The sequence below is a fragment of the Pantherophis guttatus genome, chromosome 11 (assembly GCF_059756535.1).
Source record: "Pantherophis guttatus breed Tessera chromosome 11, ASM5975653v1, whole genome shotgun sequence".
NCBI lineage: Eukaryota > Metazoa > Chordata > Lepidosauria > Squamata > Colubridae > Pantherophis > Pantherophis guttatus.
The window spans coordinates 20,496,596-20,518,074 of record NC_142073.1 but is presented as its reverse complement, the minus strand read 5'-3'; the positions used below and the strand labels follow the sequence as shown (position 1 = coordinate 20,518,074).

Sequence of the window (21,479 nt, the reverse complement as noted above, 5' to 3'; positions counted from 1 at the left end):
TGGATGGATGGAAGGAAGGAAGGAAGGGAGGGAGGGAGGGAGGGAGGAAGGAAGGAAGAAAGGAAGGAAGGAAGAAAGGAAGGAAGGAAGGGCAATAGCAATAGCACTTAGATTTATATACCACTTCACACTGCTTTCCAGCCCTCTCTAAGCAGTTTACAGAGTCAGCCTCTTGCCCACAACAAACTGGATCCTCATTTTACCCATCTCGGAAGGATGGAAGGCTGACTCAACCTTGAGTTGGTCAGGATTGAACTGTTGGCAGTGGGCAGAATCACCCTGCAATACTGGATGGATGGATGGATGGATGGATGGAAGGAAGGAAGGAAGGAAGGAAGGAAGGAAGGAAGGAAGGAAGGAACGAACGAACGAACGAACGAACGAAGGGCAATAGCAATAGCATTTAGACTTATATACCGCTTCACAGAGCTTTACAGCCCTCTCTAAGCGGTTTACAGAGTCAGCCTATGGCCCCCAACAATCTGAGTCCTCATTTTACCCACCTCGGAAGGATGGAAGGCTGAGTCAACCTTGAGTCAGTCAGGATCGAACTACCAAACTGCTGGCAGCCGACAATCAGCAGAATTAGCCGCAGTACTACATTCTAACCACTGCACCACCGTGGCTCTTACCATGTACATAAAGAATAGGGCTCAGTTGTGTGTTTGCGGGCAGGGATGAAATCCAGCAGGTTCTAACAGGTTTTGGAGAACCGGTAGTGGAAATTTTGAGCAGTTCGGAGAACCGGTAGCGGAAATTTTGAGTAGTTCAGAGAACCGGCAAATACCACCTCTGGCTGGCTTCAGAGTGGGGAGGGAATGCAGATTTTGCAGTATACTTCCCCTGCCACGCCCACCAAGCCACACCCACCAAGCCACACTACGCCCACAGAACCGGTAGTAAAAGTCTGCAAGCAAACAACCAAGCTCAGAGAGCACTGAGGACTCTGCGTTTCTTCCCGTCTTCCTGTCATTGTGACTCCTTCCTATGCTTCTTTCTCACAGGGGCCCTCCAGACAGGCGAATGCTGAAGTGGGACTTGCTTCCAAAGGCCACGTCAAATGGCTGACCAAGCGAAAGGTCAAAGCTTTCTACACAGGCATCTCAGCAGAGGACTTGAGAACTGGAGCACAAGTCCTTATGCAGGTAAAATCAACCTTGGAGTAATGAAATGCTAATCACACCCAGGGCCACCTGAACTGGAAGTTGGCTTGCTTGAGGAATTCTTATGTGCTTTTTATTAAAAAAAAACTTTGCTCTTATGAGCTATAGTAATTCTTGGGTCTTCCTACCAGGGCTTGCACTATCCGCTAAGCGAATAGAATAGAATAGAATAGAATAGAATAGAATAGAATAGAATAGAATAGAATAGAATAGAATAGAATAGAATAGAATAGAACAGAAATAACATAGTAGAAGAGAACAGAATAGAAATAATAATAGAGTACAATAGAATAGAAAAGAAATAAAATAGAACAGAAAAAATAGAATAGAATAGAAAACAGTAGAGAAATAGAACAGAATAGAACAGAAATAATATAATCGAACAGAATAGAAATAATAATAGAGTAGAGTAGAGTAGAATAGAAATTAAATAGAAAGTAAATAGAATAGAACAGAACAGAAAAAATAGAATAAAAAGAAAATAGAACAGAAATAACATAATAGAACAGAAGAGAAGAGAAATAATAATAGAGTAGAATAGAATAGAAAAGAAATAGTATAGAACAGAAAAAATAGAATAGAATAGAATAGAAAATAGAATAGAACAGAAATAATATAATTGAACAGAATAGAAATAATAATAGAATAGAGTGGAGTGGAGTGGAGTGGAATGGAATGGAATGGAATGGAATGGAATGGAATGGAATGGAATAGAATAGAATAGAATAGAATAGAATAGAATAGAATAGAACAGAAATAACATAGTAGAAGAGAACAGAATAGAAATAATAATAGAGTACAATAGAATAGAAAAGAAATAAAATAGAACAGAAAAAATAGAATAGAATAGAAAACAGTAGAGAAATAGAACAGAATAGAACAGAAGTAACATAATAGAACAGAATAGAAGAGAAATAATAATAGAGTAGAATAGAATAGAATAGAAAAGAAATAGTATAGAACAGAAAAAATAGAATAGAATAGAAAATAGAATAGAACAGAAATAATATAATTGAACAGAATAGAAATAATAATAGAATAGAGTGGAGTGGAGTGGAGTGGAGTGGAGTGGAATGGAATGGAATGGAATAGAATAGAATAGAATAGAATAGAATAGAATAGAATAGAATAGAATAGAATAGAATAGAATAGAATAGAATAGAATAGAATAGAGCTGGAAGGGACCTTGAAGGTCTTCTAGTCCAGCTCCCTACTCAAGCAGGAGAACTTGTCCTATACCATTTCAGACAAGTGACTGTCTAGTCTCTTCTTAAAAACCTCCAGTGATGGGGAGTGCCCATAACTTCTGAAGGCCAGCTGTTCCACCGGTTAATTGTCCTCACTGTTAGGAAGTTTCTCCTTAATTCCAGGTTGCTTCACCCCTTGATTAGTTTCCAACCATTGTTTCTTGTATTTCTTGTAAATAAATAATATTTATTTGTTCCTTTGTTTAAAATTATTATAGCCACCCAATCCTATAGACTGACCACGGAAATGTCTTTGGACAGCGCTGGTTCAATGGCCTTGAAATGGAGATGAGCAACACCCCCTAAAGTTTGCAACAACTAGTGGAGGAAAATCTGCAGGGACTCCTTCCTAGCCTATGAATAGAATAGAAAGTAAAGTGTTACTCCGCAATGGAAGGAGGTTTCGAAGTAGTATCTATCACAGGACTAGTTTGTTCCTTATGCCACCCATCTTGTAAATTCGCAGGAGTCTTTTTTCCCCCGCCATGTACATGTATACATTTGAACTAGAGTGTGATGTTTCTCTGTGTCATATATGTGGGTGTATGTGGGTATTTGCATAATGGTTTTCCTCTGAGAGCTGAATGCAATGAAATTTCATTTTAATGTATGCTGATTAGTGTACATTTAAAGTGACAATAAAATTTCTCTATTCTATTCTATTCTATTCTATTCTATTCTATTCTATTCTATTCTATTCTATTCTATTCTATTCTATTCTATTCTATTCTATTCTATTCTATTCTTATTCCATTCTTCCATCCCATCCCATCCCACCCCACCCCACCCCACCCCACTCCACTCCACTTCACTTCACTCCACTCTTATTCCATTATTCCATTCCATTCCATTCCACTCCACTCCACTCTTATTCCATTATTCCATTATTCCATTATTCCATTCCATTCCACTCCACTCCATTCCATTCCATTCCATTCCACTCCACTCCACTCTTATTCCATTATTCCATTCCATTCTACTCCACTCCACTCTTATTCCATTATTCCATTATTCCATTATTCCATTATTCCATTATTCCATTCCACTCCACTCCACTCCACTCCACTCCACTCCACTCCATTCTTATTCCATTATTCCATTATTCCACTCCACTCCACTCCACTCTACTCTATTCTACTCTACTCTACTCCATTCTTATTCCATTATTCCATTCCATTCCATTCCATTCCACTCCACTCCATTCTTATTCCATTATTCCATTATTCCATTATTCCATTATTCCATTATTCCATTATTCCATTATTCCATTATTCCATTCCATTCCATTCCATTCCATTCCATTCCATTCCATTCCATTCCATTCCATTCCATTCCATTCTATTCTATTCTATTCTATTCTATTCTATTCTATTCTATTCTATTCTATTCTATTCTATTCATGCAGGAGGGTTGGTAACAATTGATGTAGAAAATATTTTTAGTCTAAAAGTCCATCTCTTTCTTGATAAAGGCCTCAGGTCTTGGGAGAATGAAGCCCAACGTTCTGGTACTTGGATATAAGAAGAACTGGCAGGCAGCACATCCCCAGACAGTGGAAGAATATATTGGGATGCTGCAGTAAGTACAACTGGCCATTGTCTTAAAAACCTTCTAAGCCAGACTTCTCAAATCTAGTCTTCTCAAAAGGTCTTGAAGTCTTCAGGAAAATGTCATGAATCAGTTGCAACTATCTTTGGTTGCATCCTCCCTCTCTGGATGACTTACTGGAGTAACACACACCCTTCAAACTTAGTGAGCGGATTTTGCATCTGTCCAAAAATTGCATCACACTTTTCAGCTTTTTAAAGAAATCACAATGCATTCTGACATAAGTAAATTGAGAGAAGATGCTGTTAGAAGGGCAGATTTGGCTTTCTTTTTTTAAAAATAGAATAGAATAGAATAGAATTCTTTATTGGCCAAGTGTGATTGGACACACAAGGAATTTGTCTTTGGTGTATATGTTCTCGGTGTACAAAACAGAAAAGATACGTTCGTCAACAATCATAAGGTACAACATTTAATGATAGTCATAGGGTACAAATAGGCAGTCGACTCATACTAGGAAACAATCAATATCAATATAAATTGTAAGGATACAAGCAACAAAGTTACAGTCATACAGTCATAAGTGGGAGAAGATGGGTGATAGGAACGATGAGAAGACTAATAGTAATGCAGACTTAGTAAATAGTTTGATAGTGTTGAGGGAATTATTTGTTTAGCAAAGTGATGGCATTTGGGAAAACACTGTTCTGGTGTCTAGTTGTTCTGGTGTGCAGTGCTCTATAGAAATGAAGTATATTTCAACTGTTCTTTTGAGAAAAATACCTCATCATTGTAGTAAAAAGGAGTTGGATGGCCTTCCTTTGGGAAAAGAGATTTAGGGATAGACGGACTCACTCGTGCTATACTATACGAGGTTGTCCACCTCTGAAAATCTCCCTCATGCAGACATTTGAGTTTGCTTTTCTTTTTCCCCCCCTATTCCAGTGATGCTTTTGACTTCAAATATGGAGTATGCGTGATGCGCGTGAAGGAGGGACTCAACATTTCTCGGATCATGCAGGCTCACAGTGAGTTCCACCAGAAAAACTTCTCCAGAGATTGTGCAAGGAAGAGGGCTTGAACTGATTTAAGTGCAGAAGCAGAGACGTATCTTAGAAAGAGGCCCTTTTATAGATTTATATGTCTTCATTTTTATGCTGCTTTGTAAGAGAAATTGCGTTCAAAGGACTCAGACTTCGAATCCATCAAAATACCTTACACACTAATTTTAGCAAAGGCAACGGTATTGTGCATGTAAAAAAAAAGGAAGGATGTCACCTGCAAATCTCCAGACACCATCCCAAGGGTGAAATCCAGCAGGTTCTGACAGGTTCTGGAGAACCGGTAGTGGAAATTTTGAGTAGTTCAGAGAACTGGCAAATACCACCTCTGGCTGACCCCAGAATGGGGAGGGAATGGGGGTTTTGCAATATCCTTCCCCCAGGAGTGGGATGGGAATGGAGATTTTGCAGTATCCTTCCTCTGCCACGCCCACCAAGCCACACCACGCCTCCCAAGCCACGCCCACAGAACCGGTAGTAAAAAAGAAATTGGATTTCACCACTGCATCCTGACTTTTTTTGTGGATGCAGATATCTTTATCTGGAAAATAAAGATAATGCAGGAAAATGATGTTTTGATTTACGGCAAGTTTTTGCTTTTTATTTATTTTTTAATGTAAAAAGTTGTATGGCGTGGGTAGAAAACCTACTGGACACCAAAGGAAATGTCCTCAACCTGATTATATCTTCCTGGCCCATGGGGGAAACTCCAACACTAAGCCATAATGTGGTTAGTTTGATTTATATTAAGTTTGTTGATCTAAACCAACTGGTTTAGATAAAGCTTGTTTATCTAAATCAACTGCTTTAGATAAACAAAAGTTTGCTAAATGCATCCATTAATTCTGTGCAGCTGGAGTAACACACTGCACATCGGGCCCTAAGAACCAAGAGTGACATGTGGAGTTACTTGGGAGTATTTTTCTTCACCTAGAGACACTTGCCACACTAAAGCAACTATTTCCATCACTAATAGATTCATTTATTACATGACTTTAGATTCTAATCCTCTTTCTGCCACTCCAACTTTCCAAGCTGCCTTCTGGACTACAGCCCCTCCCTCCTGGGAATCCAGACCACACTCCATTACACTGCACTAAACTAAACTTAATTTAACTTCGTGATCAAATCACAGTTAACTAGGTACACATCTTGGGGGTACACATCATGCTAAGCTATACATTTTTGCAAAAAGTACAATGGCTCAGTTCACTCAACAGTCTAATCCTAGTTAAAGCAACCGTCATTATGACGATGTGCCATATAAATGCGGGAAGCTGTTCATTGTCCAGAATATGATAAGTTTGTCTTGTTTATTGTCTCCTTTCTGTCTCCAGTTAATCCAGCTTTTGATCCAGCAGAAGTTCCCCAGAAAAGCAGTGAAGCACCTGCCATAACAGGCACATGTCAGTTCTGAAAATCTTTTTGACTAGGTTCACATAATACACCGAAATATGATATTTGCCAAATGGGGTAGATTTGCAGGAGACTTAACCGTGTCTTACAGACAAAGGCACAAGGCTGTCAGTGGGCCGAGAAGCTCTTCTGTCAAACACAACTGAAGTTGTGAGAGCTTCATCACTGGAAGCCTTCAAGAAGAGACTGGAGTGCCATCTGTCAAAAATGGGGTAGGGTCTGCTGCAGGGGTGAAATCCAGGTTCTGACAGGTTCTGGAGAACCGGTAGCAGAAATTTTGAGCAGTTCGGAGAACCGGTAGTGGAAATTTTGAGTAATTTGGACAACCGGAAAATACCACCTCTGGCTGGCCCCAGAGTAGGGTGGGAATGGAGATTTTGCAATATCTTTCCCCTGCCACGCCCACCAAGCCACACCCACCAAGCCACACCATGCCCACCAAGCCATGCCCACAGAACTGGTAGTAAAAAAATTTGGATTTCACCACTGGTCTGCTGGGCAGGGGGTTGGACTAGATGACCTAAAAGGTCCCTTCCAACTCTCTTAATCTGTTAAACAGCTATCAACATCTCTCTGGCTAGCAGCTGTGGTCAGAGGAAATGTCATTGTGAGGCCTTGAAGGATGCTTCAGAAACCAGAATGGGTTTAATCGTCTTTGGGTGTAAGCAGTAGTCTGACCTCTCATTTTTGAGGAGAATTTATTTTATTTATTTATTTTATTAATCATACTTCTATGCCGCCCACTCTCCGAGGACTCTGGGCAGCTTACAACAATCGACAGTATACTAAATAGCATATTGCCCCCCAACAATCTGGGTCGTTATTTTACCCACCTCGGAAGGATGGAAGGCTGAGTCAACCTTGAGCCGGTGAGATTTGATCTGCTGAACTAGCAGTCAGCTGAAGTAGCTGCAGTACAGCACTCTAACCATGCGCCACCTCGGCTCATTTGCTGAATTGGGACTCATTCTGCTTTCAACCTCTGCAATCCCATTATAACACGGGCATTGTTAGAAAGAAGACAACCTGTTGGGATTAGGACTTGCAAAAGAAACGTATAAATGAAACTCTGAGGAATGATTGCCTGTTATTTCTGGGAAGGGAAGGGAAGGGAAGGGAAGGGAAGGGAAGGGAAGGGAAGGGAAGGGAAATTCAACATTCAACCATCAGCAACTGGTGGAATGCCCTGCATTCAGAAGTTGTGGGGGGGCTTTTAAGAAGAAAGGAATATTTGTCTTGAAAAGATATAGGGCCTCCTGCTTAAGCAGGGGGTTGGACCAGATGACCTCCAAGGTCCCTTCTAACTCTGTTATTCTATGTGAAGAACGAAAAGAAGGGAAAGGAGTAAATGGGTGAAGAAGGGAAGGGAAGGAAGGGAGAATTTGGAGGTGAAAAGGCTGGTTCTCTAGAAGAGCCCCATTTTTGAGGTGGTTGATTTTAAAGGAAAGAAACTTCGCAATTATGCTGCAGCTTTGATAACATAATAGGAAGAGATTATATCTCTTCTCTTCTCTTCTCTTCTCTTCTCTTCTCTTCTCTTCTCTTCTCTTCTCTTCTCTTCTTTTTTCTTCTCTTCTCTTCTCTTCTTTTCTCTTCTCCTCTGCCCTCTCCTTTCCCCTCCTCTCCCCTCTCCTTCTCCCCTCCCCTCTTCTCCCCTCTTCCCTCCCCTCTTCTCCCTCCTCTCCTCTCCCCTGCCCTCTCCCCTCCCCTTCTGCCCTCCCCTCCCCTCTTCTCCCCTCCCCTCCACTCCCCTTCTCCTCCCCCTTCTTTCCCCCTTCCTAGTGGATCCTGATGCTTCAGTAGCAGAACAACAGGCGAGCACCATTTTCCAGATGGATCAAGGCAAGAAAACTATTGATATCTACTGGCTGTTTGATGATGGAGGTAAGGCTGGCTCCCCCTTCTCACGTAGGGCTCAAGAAGAAAACGAGCCTTGTGGTTGCTAAATGGACTCTTGTTTCTTTTTTTTTCCTGGGTTTTCTAGCATTCTCTCAGCTCTGGAGGTCTCAGTAGGGATTCTAAAGGGTTGCAATTTAGTAGGCAAAACCCAGCCAATGCTTTTGGTCAACCAGCCCGTAGCTTCTTAACTGCCCGAACTCTGATTTCCTTTTCTAAAAATGACAGCAGTGACGTTGTTTCATTCCAGGATGTGGAATCATAATCTACCCCCTTATTGAAGCTAACTCGACTCCCTGAGATCTCATCATCTTACATTGGGTTGAGTTTTGGGAAGGTTTTCTGACCCAGCTCCCCAAGTATGACAAATCAGAGGTGGGTTTCAGCAGGTCCTGACCAGTTCTGGAGAACCGGTAGCGGAAATTTTGAGTAGTTCGGAGAACCGGTAGTACAAATTTTGATTGGCCCCGCCCCCATCTATTCTCTCCCTCCTGAGTCCCAGCTGGTCAGGAGGAAATGGGGATTTTGCAGTAACCTTCCCCTGCTACGCCCACCAAGCCACGCCCACCAAGCCATGCTACGCCCACCAAGCCACACCCACAGAACCGGTAGTAAAAAATGTTGAAACCCACCACTGCGACAAACCCTCTGAAGTTAAATCAATGATTCCTTTATTAGGAGCGCCAGCAGCCCCGACAAAAAGTTTCTCATTCAACGCAGGCTAACAAGTCTGTCTGGCAGGGAGATGAATAGTTGTCTGCCACACCTACTCATCTCCGCCCCCTGCCTTTTATTCCCAGAGCTAGGATGGGGCTTCACTAGCAGCTCTTCCGTCCCAAGGATCAGCCCATAGATTTCCACTGCTCTCCTCTCCTCTGCTTTCTGTGCATCTGCGCGTCAGGCACTGGACCCAGCTGTTCCTCCTCTTCCTCATCAGCTACCTCCAGACCTGGGGGCTGTTGACTCTCCATCTGAGGGCTGACGGACGGCCCAGGCTCCGCCTCTCTCTCTCTCTCTCTCTCTCTGTGCCAGCTCCATGCCCTCTTCCCCTTCAGAGCTCTCAGGTTGCCCTGATGCTGATCCTGACTCCCACAATGCCTCCTTCTCCTCTGATTTGGTTGCTGGAGGAGCCACAGGCCACAGCAGAAGGAATGGTTGGACTGGAAGACCTCCAAGGTCCCTTCCATCTCTAGTACTCTGTGTTCTAAGTAGGATTTAAATGCAATCAGGAGAAGAAGGGGGTGTTGGTTATTGAGATTCCTCTGTGGTTTTCTATCACTAGGTCTAACTCTTCTCGTCCCTTATCTCCTCGGCCGCAAAAAGAGATGGGGGAAATGTAAGATCCGGGTGTTTGTCGGTGGGCAGATCAACCGAATGGACGAAGAGCGGAAGGCGTAAGTTCCAACTGCAGAATTCAGGGCTGATGTGTCCCAAATACACCGTTTATATGGAGAAATGGAGTTGGGGGAGCATCAAAACAGGGAAATATATTATAAAGCCGCCCTGAGTCTCCGGAGAGGGGCGGCATATAAATTTAATAAATAAATACAAATTTAGAAATATAAATTTAATAAATAAAATAAAGATGGTTGAAATCCCCCACATCTTAATTTTTTCCCCCTTCCTTAGGATTGTCTCTTTATTAAGCAAATTTCGGCTTGGATTTCATGAGGTTCACGTCCTTCCAGACATTAACCAGAAACCCCGACCTGAACAGTAAACATTACAACTACTACTACTACTACTATTATTATTATTGCAATTGGAATTGTTATTATGCATTAATGTATGGACCAATACATCCAACCATAAAACCTATTCCAGTTAAAAATGTATTTATATACAGTAAATTACACAATGGTCATTAAATGAATCCAGCTTCCGACACTTTGCTTGTTGTAAGCTGGCTGGGAAGGTCACCCATAGCAATCCCGTGGCCATTGTCAATACACGCCAGTTGCCAAGCGCCTGGAGTTTGATCATGTGACCATGAGGATGATGTGAGGGTTGTAAGGGTCAGGACCAGTTGTAAGTCACTTTTATTGTGGCCTGTCGGCTGCTGATCCCTCCAGCAGCCGAATCAGAGGAGGAGGAGGAGGAGGCTTGGGAGTCAGGGCCAGCATCAAGGCAACCTGAGAGCTCCGAGGGGGAAGAGGGAGTGGAGTTGGCCCAGAGAGAGAGACAGAGGCGGAGCCTGGGCCGTCCGTCAGCCCTCAGATGGAGAGTCAACTATTTAATTCGATTTTATCTCTGCTTTTTAAATTTTGTATGTATGTATTTTATTGTTGGCTGTTCACCGCCCTGAGTCCTTCGGGAGTAGGGCGGTATATAAATCAAATAAAAGTAAAGTAAAGTAAAAGGTTCCCGATGGAAGCTCACGGTGGTTTTGTTCCTAGTGTGAAGAGATTTGATGATTTGATCGCGCCGTTCAGACTGAACGATGGCTTCAAAGACGATGCGGTGGTGAACGAGATGCGTCACGGCTGCCCGTGGAAAATTTCCGATGAAGAGGTTGCAAAGAACAAAGCTAAGGTTCGGATGACCTTGCCTGGGGTTGTTTTCAGACATCGGGACAAGAAAAGGGGGGAAGTAGGGAGATCGAGTGTTTCATCTGTTTCTGACTCCAAGTCTTTGAACCTGACACCTTTGGTCGACCTGGCTAACCTGTCAGGGAAGTTTAGAATTCCTTTTACAATCTGTTGGAAGGGGAGTGGTGTGGTGGCCTAGAGGTGGAGCTCTCGCCTCACAATCAGGAGGCTGTGAATTCGATCCTAGGTAGAGGCAGATATTTCCCTCTCTGGGCACAGTGAGAATATATCAGTGGTGGGTTCCTACCGGTTCGGCCGAGCCGGTAGCAGTGACGATATGACGTCACCGAACTGGTTCTCCCCCCTGCCCTCCCACCCCCTACCCCCCCCCACGTTATTCTTACCTTTTATTTGGTCCCACCCCCAATCTATTGCTGCCTCCTGATGACTAGAGGGAAAAAAACTGTTTAAACTCTTGCCGCGGGGCTTCAAAGGGCCGCCCTACAGCTGATCAGTGTTAAAAGCAAACAAATGAGTCGGGTCGTAAGTGCGAGGACTGGTCGTAAGTGCGAGAACCTTCCAGAAATGACTCTGACCAGCTAGCCACGCCCACCTAGTCACATGACCTCCAAGCCACACCCACAAAATAAGCCACGCCCACAGAACCGGTAGTAAAAAAATTTAGAACCCACCCCTGGAATATATCTGCGGAACAAAACTCCGTATTGGCAACAGGAAGGACATCCGGCCAGTAAACTCTCTGCTAGCTCCATTCGATTGCCCAGATTCCACCCCGCAAGGGATTATGGGGTCATTAAAAGAAGATGATGATTCTGTTGGAAGGTGTTTTCAAGCCTACTCTCTTATGGGAAGAATAAGAATGTTATTCCAGTGTTGATCTGGACATTCAACAGCCACTCTACCCAAAATCTGAACTGAATCCCCTTTCCAAACGGAATTGAAAATCCAGATCAAATGATTAAAGTTGACCCCCTCCTTTTCTCAAGTCTGTTAGAATCAGAGAGAAAAATCAGAACGACTGGATTTGACGCACGCAGCTGAAACTGTGAATTTGACTTGATTTTTGAAAGGGATCAGATTCACCCATGTATCCCTGGTTGTCGGTGGAAGCAGAGGGCTTGGGAAAAGAGCTGGGAAAAAAGATGGGAAAAGAGATTCTGATCATGAGGCCAGAATGCAAACCCTGTGACTTAATATATGCATTATGGAGTCAGACCCAGATTGGCAGGGCCATTGTGAGTTTCTGGACCTCTGCCCAGGCATACCGCAAAGGCTTTGTCCTTGTGATCCTGGTGAAATCTGGCTTGACTTCTTGTTTGCACTGTTGCGGTTTAAGGTGGAAGAGAACTTTGAACCTTTTATCTTGTGGTTTTTCTGGATGCACCTGATCGGCTGCTCTGTGACATTGAAAGCTAGACTTGAATTTTGGTCTGATCTTGCCAGGTTCTTCTTAAATTTTTTTTTTTTAAATTTGATTTATATGCCGCCCTTCTCCGGAGACTCAGGGCGGCTTACAATGCGTTAAACAATAGCCTTCATACTTTTTGTATATATTTATACAAAGTCCGCTTATTGCCCCCACGAACTGGGTCCTCAACTTACCTCCCTTAGAAAGGATGGAAGGCTGAGTCAACCTTGAGCCTGGGGAGATTCGAACTTACTAATTGCAGACAGCTGGAGTTAAATTACAATGCATTAGTCTGCTGAGCTATCCAGGCTCCTATATATTTTATAGAGAACCTCCAAACTCATTTGCAGGGTTCTTTTTCCAGAACGTTTGCTAGGGACCAAAGTAGGGAGTGGATTCTTGTCTGTATCTCCCAAAAAAAAAAAAAAAAAAAAACAACCCAACCCAACAACAACAACAACAAAACCCACGAAACCACATATTTCTTTATGTGGTGGAACCACCAACTGAAGGAGAGAATGTCACAATAGGTGGCTTAAAAGACCTTCCATCTTAGAGTCCATTCAAAGGAGAAAATGTTTGAGGTGAAACCCTTAAAGTCTATACCTGCCATTTCCCAAGAGAAGGCAGAAAATCTGGCAAGATTCTTGTAAGCAGGTGGTCAACAATAAAGAAATTTACTTGACCCATTGTCAGAGTTTTTCTGGTTGCTGTCCTAACACTATCTGTGCTGAGTCTTTTCTACCTTCTATTTCAGTCACTTCGACAAGTGAGAATGAATGAAATTTTGCTGGACTATTCTCGCGATGCTGCCCTTATTTTCATGTAAGTAAGAGAAGTCACCAATGAATAAATCCGACTCTTTAGGAGTTTCTAGGGGTGGAAACTGTGTAGGAAAAGCCATTGGAGGAGTGTGTTGGCTTAGTCTGGAAATTGAGTCATGGCAACTGAGCTTAATTTTTGGGAGTTTGAGATACACTTCGCTGCCCATCGAAGCAGCTTCTTCAGTCTGAACAATAATTCCAGTTGCCATCACTCAATTTCCAGACAATGACTGAGAATCTTCACTGACATATTGCCATGCACTTTGGAGAAGAAAACTTGAGAGTGCAGAGAAGGGCAACAAAGATGATTTTGGGGCTGGAGGCTAAAGCATACGAAGAACGGTTACAGGAATTGGGTATGTCTAGTCTAATGAAAAGAAGGAGTAGGAGAGACATGATAGCAATGTTTCAATATTTGAGGGGCTCCTACAAAGACAGGGAGGGTCAAACTATTTTTCAAAGCACCAAAAGGCAAGACAAGAAACAATGGATGGAAACTAACCAAGGAGAGAAGCAACCTAGAAGTAAGAAGAAATTGTCTACTGGTGAAAGCAATCAACCAGTCGAACCTTCAGAAGTTGTGAGTGCTTCATCACTGGAGGCTTTCAAAAAGAGACTGGACAATCATTTATCTGAAATGGTAGAGGGCCGTGATGGCGAATCTTTTCCGGACTGAGTGGCCAAAGGGCGTGTAAACGTGCGCAAATGCGTGCGTACGTGGCTGAATCCCCAAAATGCAATGCACATGGGCCCCGCACATGGGCCCTGCCCACACACATGCATTTGTGGTCCCTTGAATGTGTCCTACCACCTGTGCATGCATGTGCCCCACCCCCTGCACATGTGCATGGCCCCCCACACGCACCCACATGCCCCCTCCCCCCACGCATTGACGTGCAGCCCCCTGCATGCACCCCACCTCCCACATGCATCCCGCCCCCACGCATGCGCAGCAGAGATGACCAGCTGGCCTGTAGGAGGCACACATGTATCCGTGGCGGAGCTGAACTGGGGCGATGGGTCTCATGCCCACAGAGAGGGCACTGTGTGCCACCTGTGGCATGAGCAACATAGGTTTGCCATCACGGGTGTAAAGTCTCCTGCCTTGAGCAAAGGGTTGGACTAGAAGACCTCCAAGGTCCCTTCCAACTCTATTATTTTATGTTCTATGTTTTATGGTGCAGGAATACCCCTAAGAATTTTAGGAGTTTGCAAAGTCCACTGACTCTGCCTATTCCTCTAACCAACATTATTCAGACTGAAGAAGCTGCTTGGATGGGCAGCGAAACAACTCAAACCCACACAAAAATTAGTAGAGTTGCCATGGCTCAACTTCCAGACAAGACAACCTAGATGTCCTGCCCCAGCTACGGACCCCAAAGAACGCAGCACACACAAAGTTTGTACAAAACTTAATTTACTAAAATAACTCAGTCTGTTTCAAAACAAAAGCTGTTAATAAACTTTCTTAACAGCCTACAAGAAACCAAAGATAAAGTAATCACAATCTTACTAAGGTTGGCAGAAAGCCCAGAAGCAATTTGCAGGGAATCCAGCTGGCGCTCGAGTCGGACAGCGAGGAGGCTGGTGTGGTGCTGCACCAGCAGCCTGTGCAGCTGGCACTCGAGTCGGACAATGGGGAGGCTGGAGAAGATGTGGTGCCAGAGACAGGGATTCAGCCAGGGCCTTCAGAACCTCCAGAAGCTCTCATAAGTGAAGAGGATGAAGAGGATGAAGAGGAGGAGCCTCTTCTCAATGCACGGGTGTGCAGAGCTGCCAAAAGGCAGGAGATGCTCCTCAGGAGGAGGTCTCCTCAAGAGTAAGGCTTGGGGCTAATTGGCCACTCCCTTAGCCTATTTAAGGAGGAACGCCGCTTGCAGCAAGCTGTAGGGAACAACTTTAGTTCACTCTCCTTTGCGTTTGCATTCTCTGCAAAACTGCTTCTGGGTTTTCTGCCAACTCTAGTAAGACTGTGATTCCTTATCTTAGAATTCTGGTAGGCTGTTAAGACAGTTTATTAACAGCCTTTGATTGATAAAGACTAAGTTATTTGAGTAAAATAAGCTTTGTATAGAGTTTGTGTGTGCTGCGTTCTTTGGGGTCCGTAGCTGGGGCAGAAGAGTTAGATTCATGATAGACAAACACAAACTTGTTTTCTTTCTCCTGTTCCTTGTCACTATTTTCAGAACTATGCCAGTTGGCCGTAAGGGATGTCCCAGTAGCCTGTACATGGCTTGGCTGGAGACCCTCTCGCAAGATCTGAGGTCTCCCATGATTCTGATCAGAGGCAACCAGGAAAACGTCTTGACTTTTTACTGTCAGTAGGACCTTCTTGGGCCAGGGAGCATTGCAACCTGGAGAAGAAATTTCCAGCCTGATCCTGCTTTGCTGGTGAGCTATCAAGAGGCTGCATTGCAGGGATGAAGGCCAAGAATAAAAGACCAATGGTGGAAAACATGTTTTGTTGGGTTGTAAGAATCCTCTTCTTCAGAACTCTTAACATTGCAATATTGGCTGGATTTGTTCCTTGTGCTGAATCATGGCTTGTTTAATCATGGTTGGAAAAAGAAGCTGCAATTGGAGGGCTTCACATAAACAGGCCACGTCATTAATTTGGAATGGTTAAGATTTGAAGGTCTCCCAAAGCAACATTGACTACATCTGAATGAATTTCATTAGCACTGGCATTTAATTAAAATTGAATATACAGTAGCTGGAAAGCACATATATTAGTGAATAATTTCACTAATAATACATTGGTATCTGTTCACAGATACTGCATATTCATCTTGAATACTGAATCAACCCATTTCCTGGATTCTTGTACTACGCCGAATCCAGAGGTGGGTTTCAGCAGGTTCTGACCAGTTCTGGAGAACCGGTAGCAGAAATTTTGAGTAGTTTGGAGAACCGATAGTAAACATCCTGACTGGCCCCACCCCCATCTATTCTCGGCCTCCTGAGTTCCAGCTGATCGGGAGGAAATGGGGATTTTGCAGTAACCTTCCCCTGCCATGCCCACCAAGCCATGCCATGCCCACCAAGCCATGCCACGCCCACCAAGCCACACCCACAGAACTGGTAGTAAAAATTTTTGAAACCCATCACTGGCCAAATTATAAAATAATTTAATGAGCTGTACTCATCCACTTGGTATGAGCCACCCAAGAAATAATCAAGATTAAAATTCAACAAACTAAGCCTATTGTACGTATATAGCAGTTCGTTCTTGATCTGACTTGTTTAGTTTATGGTGCCCAAAGATGACACTTTTAAGCAATTTTTAGAAATCAGAGGGATCAGATCAGGCCCTTTGATCTTCTAGTTGTATTTCTTTGCATTACGCCAGAGGTGGTATTCAGCCGGTTCGCACCTGTTTGGACGAATCGGTAGCGATAGCGGGTGGGCCCGCCCCGCCTCCCTGCCCCCGCCTCCCTGCCCCCCTGCCCCAACTCCAAATTATGCTATTTAGGCACATTTTTAATGTCGGGCACATGCGCATGAGTGAGCAAAGCACACGCACGGAAGGCCGGGTGCATGCATGGACACAGTGCGCATGAAGCGAGCGTGCGCATGCAGGGCGAAACAGTGGTCAAGGTAAGTGAAAACCACCCCTGCATTATGCTAATATACTAAAAAAAACGGGTGAAATGCTCCCGGTTCGGACTGGATCGCCCGATCCGGTAGCGATGGCGGTGGGTGGTTCGGAGAACCAGTAGCAAAAATCCCTGCCCCCCCATGCCCAGCTGAGCCGCACGATTATCAGAGGCTTTTTTTTTTGTTTTACTTTTAAAAGCATTTTTTCTCTTCGGCCGAAAAAATGCTTTTGAAAGTAAAAAAAACCTCTTCAGCCGAAGAGGTTGTAAAAAAATGCTTTTAAAAGGCTCTGACCATCAGGCAACTCAGCTGGGTTTTAAAAGGCTCTGAGGATTCCAGCTGAGTTGCCTGATCATCGGAGGCTTTTAAAAGCATTTTTTCTACCACCTCTTCAGCTGAAGAGGTGGTAGAAAAAATGCTTTTAAAAGTTAAAAAAAAAAAAAGTTGGCCATGCCCACCCAGTCACATTACCCCCCCCCCACAAGCCACGTCCACAGAACCGGTAGTAACAAATTTTACATTTCACCACTGCAAAAAACCTCTAGTGCTAAGTGTGAAACCACACAGGACATCACACTGGGCTGACTGGGTTTGGGGTAGAATGGAGCATCAAGAGCTTTCCTTGGGATTTGAACATGGGATTTCCTAAGCAGTGCCTCTCACCCAGAGCGCCAAATCAATATAATTTCCATGATATTGCTCTATTTGTTTACATTGAGTTTACAGTTCCTCAGTGAGCCAGCAGGGGGCAGCAGGTCCTAGAAGTTCAATATATTTTGTCCTGAATTCCATAATTCAGGCTGTCTCCTCTCACTCATCATCACACCCAGTGGTGGGATTCAAATAATTTAACAAGCGGTTCTCTGCCCTGATGATTTCTTCCAACACCCAGTTCACCAAACTGCTCAGAAAGTTAACAACCGGTTCTCCCGAAGTGGTGCGAACTGGCTGAATCCCATCACTGATCACACCCCAAATGTTAGCAGATTGTGCACTTTCAGCCTGGTTTTAGATGCCTATTACATAAGCATTTTATTTACCCGCCAGGTGAGAATATGAAGGGCATTGGCTTTCTTTTGCCTAAAAAACCCCCAACTTCTAGCAACTTATATATTCAAAAATCAAAATGCTTGTGTTTGCACAATACAACAGTAGGTTACATGAATAGCAAATGAATGGAACCCCAACAGACCAGATATAAATACCTTGGGGTGCAGTTCCAGGCTTCTTTATCTTAGAGCAGGGGTCTCCAGCCTTGGCAACTTTAAGTCTGGCGGGCTTCAACTCCCAGAATTCCCCAGCCAGCTTCTGGGAATTGAAGTCCTCCAGGCTTAAAGTTGCCAAGGTTGGAGACCCCTGTCTTAGAGGACACAGGTCTCTTATCGGGCAAGTGTGCTTCTTTGGACACTAGGTGAAGACCAGGGGTGAAATGTAAAATTTGTTACTACCGGTTCTGTGGGCATGGCTTGGTGGTGGTGGGGTAATGTGACTGGGTGGGCATGGCCAATTTTTTTTTAAGAAAAAAACTTTTCAAAGCATTTTTTTCTACCTCTTCGGCCAAAGAGGTTGCAAAAAAATGCTTTGAAAAGCCTCTCTGACAATCAGGCAACTCGGCAGGGATCATCAGAGAGGCCTTTAAAAAATCGCTTTTAAAGAAATGCTTTTAAAAGCCTCTCTGACGATCAGGCAACTCAGCTGGGATCATCAGAGGCTTTTCAAAGCATTTTTTTACCACCTCTTTGGCCGAAGAGGTTGCAGAAAAAAATGCTTTTAAAAGCCTCTGACGATGTCACTAGGAGGCAACAATGATTTTAAAAGCATTTTGAGGTGGAAGAGGTTGTAGAAAAAATGCTTTTAAAAGTAAAAAAAAAAAAGCCTCTGATGATCGTGCAGCTCAGCTGGGCATGGTGGGGGGGGGCAGGGATTTTTGCTACCGGTTCTCCGAACCACCCGCCGCCATTGCTACCGTATCGGGCAATCCAGTCCGAACCGAGAGCATTTCATCCCTGGTGAAGACCTAGCAACTCTCTGGAAAAGACTCTAAAAGGCTGGGAAAGATGGAAGGAAAGAGGAGAAGAAGAGGACAACCAGCAACAAGGTGGATGAACTCAGCTATCATGGCGATGGGGAGTGTTGTTGGAAGAGCTGAAGGATCAGCCTAGGGATACATCGTCATGGAGAAAATCTTTGTAGTTGCTAGGAGGCAACAATGATTTGGTGGCATCTAAACAATCAATCTCTCAGATGTCTTGGTAGAATGGGAAGTCCTCTCATAGAGCTTCCCTTGCTGAAGATTTGATGAAATTTAAGTTCTGTAGGAGCTGGGAAAGATCTCCCTAGGAGATCTCCCAATGAGAAGAGAGGACTCCTTGGAGAAGACCCTGATGTCGGCAAAAGGAGAAGGGGACGGCAGAGGATGAGATGGTTGGATAGTGTCATCGATGTAACGAACATGAATTTGAGCAAACTCTGGGAGACAGTGGAGGATAGGAGGGCCTGGCATGTTAAGGGTTATGGTGTTGTCAAGGTCGAGCATGACTTAGCAACTGAACAACAACAAAATTGAGGACCCAGTCATGGGGGCAATAAGCTGACTTTGTATAAATATACAAAAGGATGAAGGCTATTGCTGAGCACATTGTAAGCCGCCCTGAGTCTCCGGAGAAGGGCGGCATATAAATCAAATTAAAAAAATAAAAAAAAAATGAAGTTTTTGCAGGAAGCAGCTGATTGACTCGGTACCATCTCAGGTGTTGTAACTGGAGCAACATTTTGTTATCCCTTGTTCACACAACAAACTCTATATTTCTGTTTCTTCTATGACATGGCCTTCTTGTTTGAAGGGGAAAAAAAAGACAGATAATCCTTGTTTAATAACCCAAAGGTGCTTTTTTTTTTTTACGAGGCAACCAGACTTTCTGATTTTTCTTTGAAGACGTTCCGCTTCTTATTATTCTTATTATTTTCTATGAAGACGCTTTTTCAAGAGGCAACTGGATATTCTGGTTTTTCTTCGAAGACGTTTGGCTTCTCGTCGCTTCTTCGGCTCAGAGCTTCTTGGAAAAGAAGCAAAAGGTCTTCAAAGAAAAGCCAGAAAGTCCAGTTGCCTCCTGAAAAAGTACCTTTGGGATGAAGGATGACCTGGATGACTCAGAAGCTCCATAGACACTTGTTTAACAAACCTAAGTGGGACCAGCAACTAAGTGCTAATAAGTGAAGTGATTGCTAACTGAGGACCACAATTATGCTTTCTGGCTGGAAAAAGACAGACTAGTTGTTTTTCACCTTCAGCTTTTGTTTGCCCACTGACCTCTCCTCTGCCCTCCCGAAGGCTCATGTGCCCTGCTTGTTGTCTTGCACAACACAAAGCAATGTTTTTAACAGATTAAGAGAGTTGGAAGGGACCTTGTAGGTCATCTAAGAGCCTGGTGGCGCAATGGACTAAGTGCTGTTAAAGTAGCACTTAGTTGCCAGCTGCCTGCAATTACTGCAAATTCAAATCTCACCAGGCTCAAGGTTGACTCAGCCTTCCATCCTTCCGAGGTAGGTAAAATGAGACCCGGATTGTGGGGGCAATAAACTGACCTTGTATAAAAAAGAACATCGCTTAGGGGGCCCCCGAAAGCCCTACTAAGCAGATATATACAAAAGTATGAAGGCTATTGCTTAATGCATTGTAAGCCACCCTGAGTCTCCGGAGAAGGGCAGCATATAAATCAAACTAATCAATCAATCAATCAATCAATCAATCAATCAATCAATCAATCAATCTAATCTAACCCACCGCCTAAGCAGGAGACCCTACACCATTTCTGACAGATGGCAGTCTAGTCTCTTGAAAGCCTCCAGGGATGAAGCTCCCACAACTTCTGGAGGCAACTTCTGTTCCATGGGTTGATTGTTCTCACTGTCAGAAAATGTCTCCTTATGTAGCAGAGGGGAGGAGACGGAGCGCAAGAGAAGGAAAGAGGGACTTGGCTGGAGGAAAATAAAAATGGGAAGCTGGGAGAGAGGAGGTGAGACCTGGAGAAAAGGGGGGATAAAGAAAAATAAGAGCATAGGATGGCAGAGGTTTTTTTTTTTTTTTTTAATTTGATTTATATGCCGCCCTTCTCCGGAGACTCAGGGCGGCTTACAATGCGCTAAGCAATAGCCTTCATACTTTTGTATATTTATACAAAGTCAGCTTTATTTGTGGGACAAGCCTGAGGGAAATAAGGGATAGGATAGCAGAGGCTTCTGTGTAGCTCCCAGTGGGAAGGATCCCAGGCAAGCTGCGTGCTCAGACCTTCCCTGGCGGCACTCTCAGCCCCGCCATCTTGGCAGCGCCATGCACCGGCTGGGGAACAGCTGTCTCGCCAGGGAACGGGCCGGTAACTAAGAGGCATGCTGGCCCTCTTGGAAAAAATGGGGGGGGAGCATGCTGGGGGGGGCACGCTCATGCACAGTGCAGGGCACATGTGCAGAGGGAGTGGGGGGTGTTGTGCGTGCATGCGCAAATGGGGGCATGCATTGCATTATGGGTGCCGGCACGAAGGAGCACGACAGCGCTTGCGTGCTCAGACTTTTGGCACGCAATGCCATCACTTATGTAGGGTCTCCTGCTTGGGTGGGGGGTTGGATTACATGATCTTTCAACTCTGTTAATCTGTAAACTCTCTTATTCTATGTAATTTAGCGCGTAATTTAAGGCTAAACATTAGGAACCTTTTTTTCGTGCTCCACAACATTTCCATTAAGCATTTCTATGAAAAGAGCCTTGGTAGTACA

The 21,479-nt window shown here is 44.0% G+C and overlaps 1 protein-coding gene across 3 annotated transcripts in view; it reads left to right on the top strand.

Annotated features, from left to right (window-relative positions):
* The window catches only part of SLC12A3 (solute carrier family 12 member 3), a 42,811-nt gene extending 27,242 nt beyond the window's left edge, over positions 1-15,569 (top strand). The window contains exons 17-26 of one of the 3 annotated variants that reach the window (XM_034425458.3): positions 1,005-1,145; positions 3,882-3,988; positions 4,904-4,986; positions 6,357-6,425; positions 8,218-8,319; positions 9,614-9,725; positions 9,961-10,047; positions 10,728-10,863; positions 13,046-13,113; positions 15,299-15,569. In XM_034425458.3, the coding sequence (XP_034281349.1) occupies positions 1,005-1,145; positions 3,882-3,988; positions 4,904-4,986; positions 6,357-6,425; positions 8,218-8,319; positions 9,614-9,725; positions 9,961-10,047; positions 10,728-10,863; positions 13,046-13,113; positions 15,299-15,437 (1,044 nt within the window). In that variant the 3' untranslated portion in view covers positions 15,438-15,569. Of the gene's footprint in view, positions 1-1,004; positions 1,146-3,881; positions 3,989-4,903; positions 4,987-6,356; positions 6,426-8,217; positions 8,320-9,613; positions 9,726-9,960; positions 10,048-10,727; positions 10,864-13,045; positions 13,114-15,298 lie in introns of those variants that run through there. The other 2 variants (XM_034425460.3, XM_034425462.3) reach the window with 2 other exon arrangements.
* Positions 15,570-21,479: the final 5,910 nt, after the last annotated feature.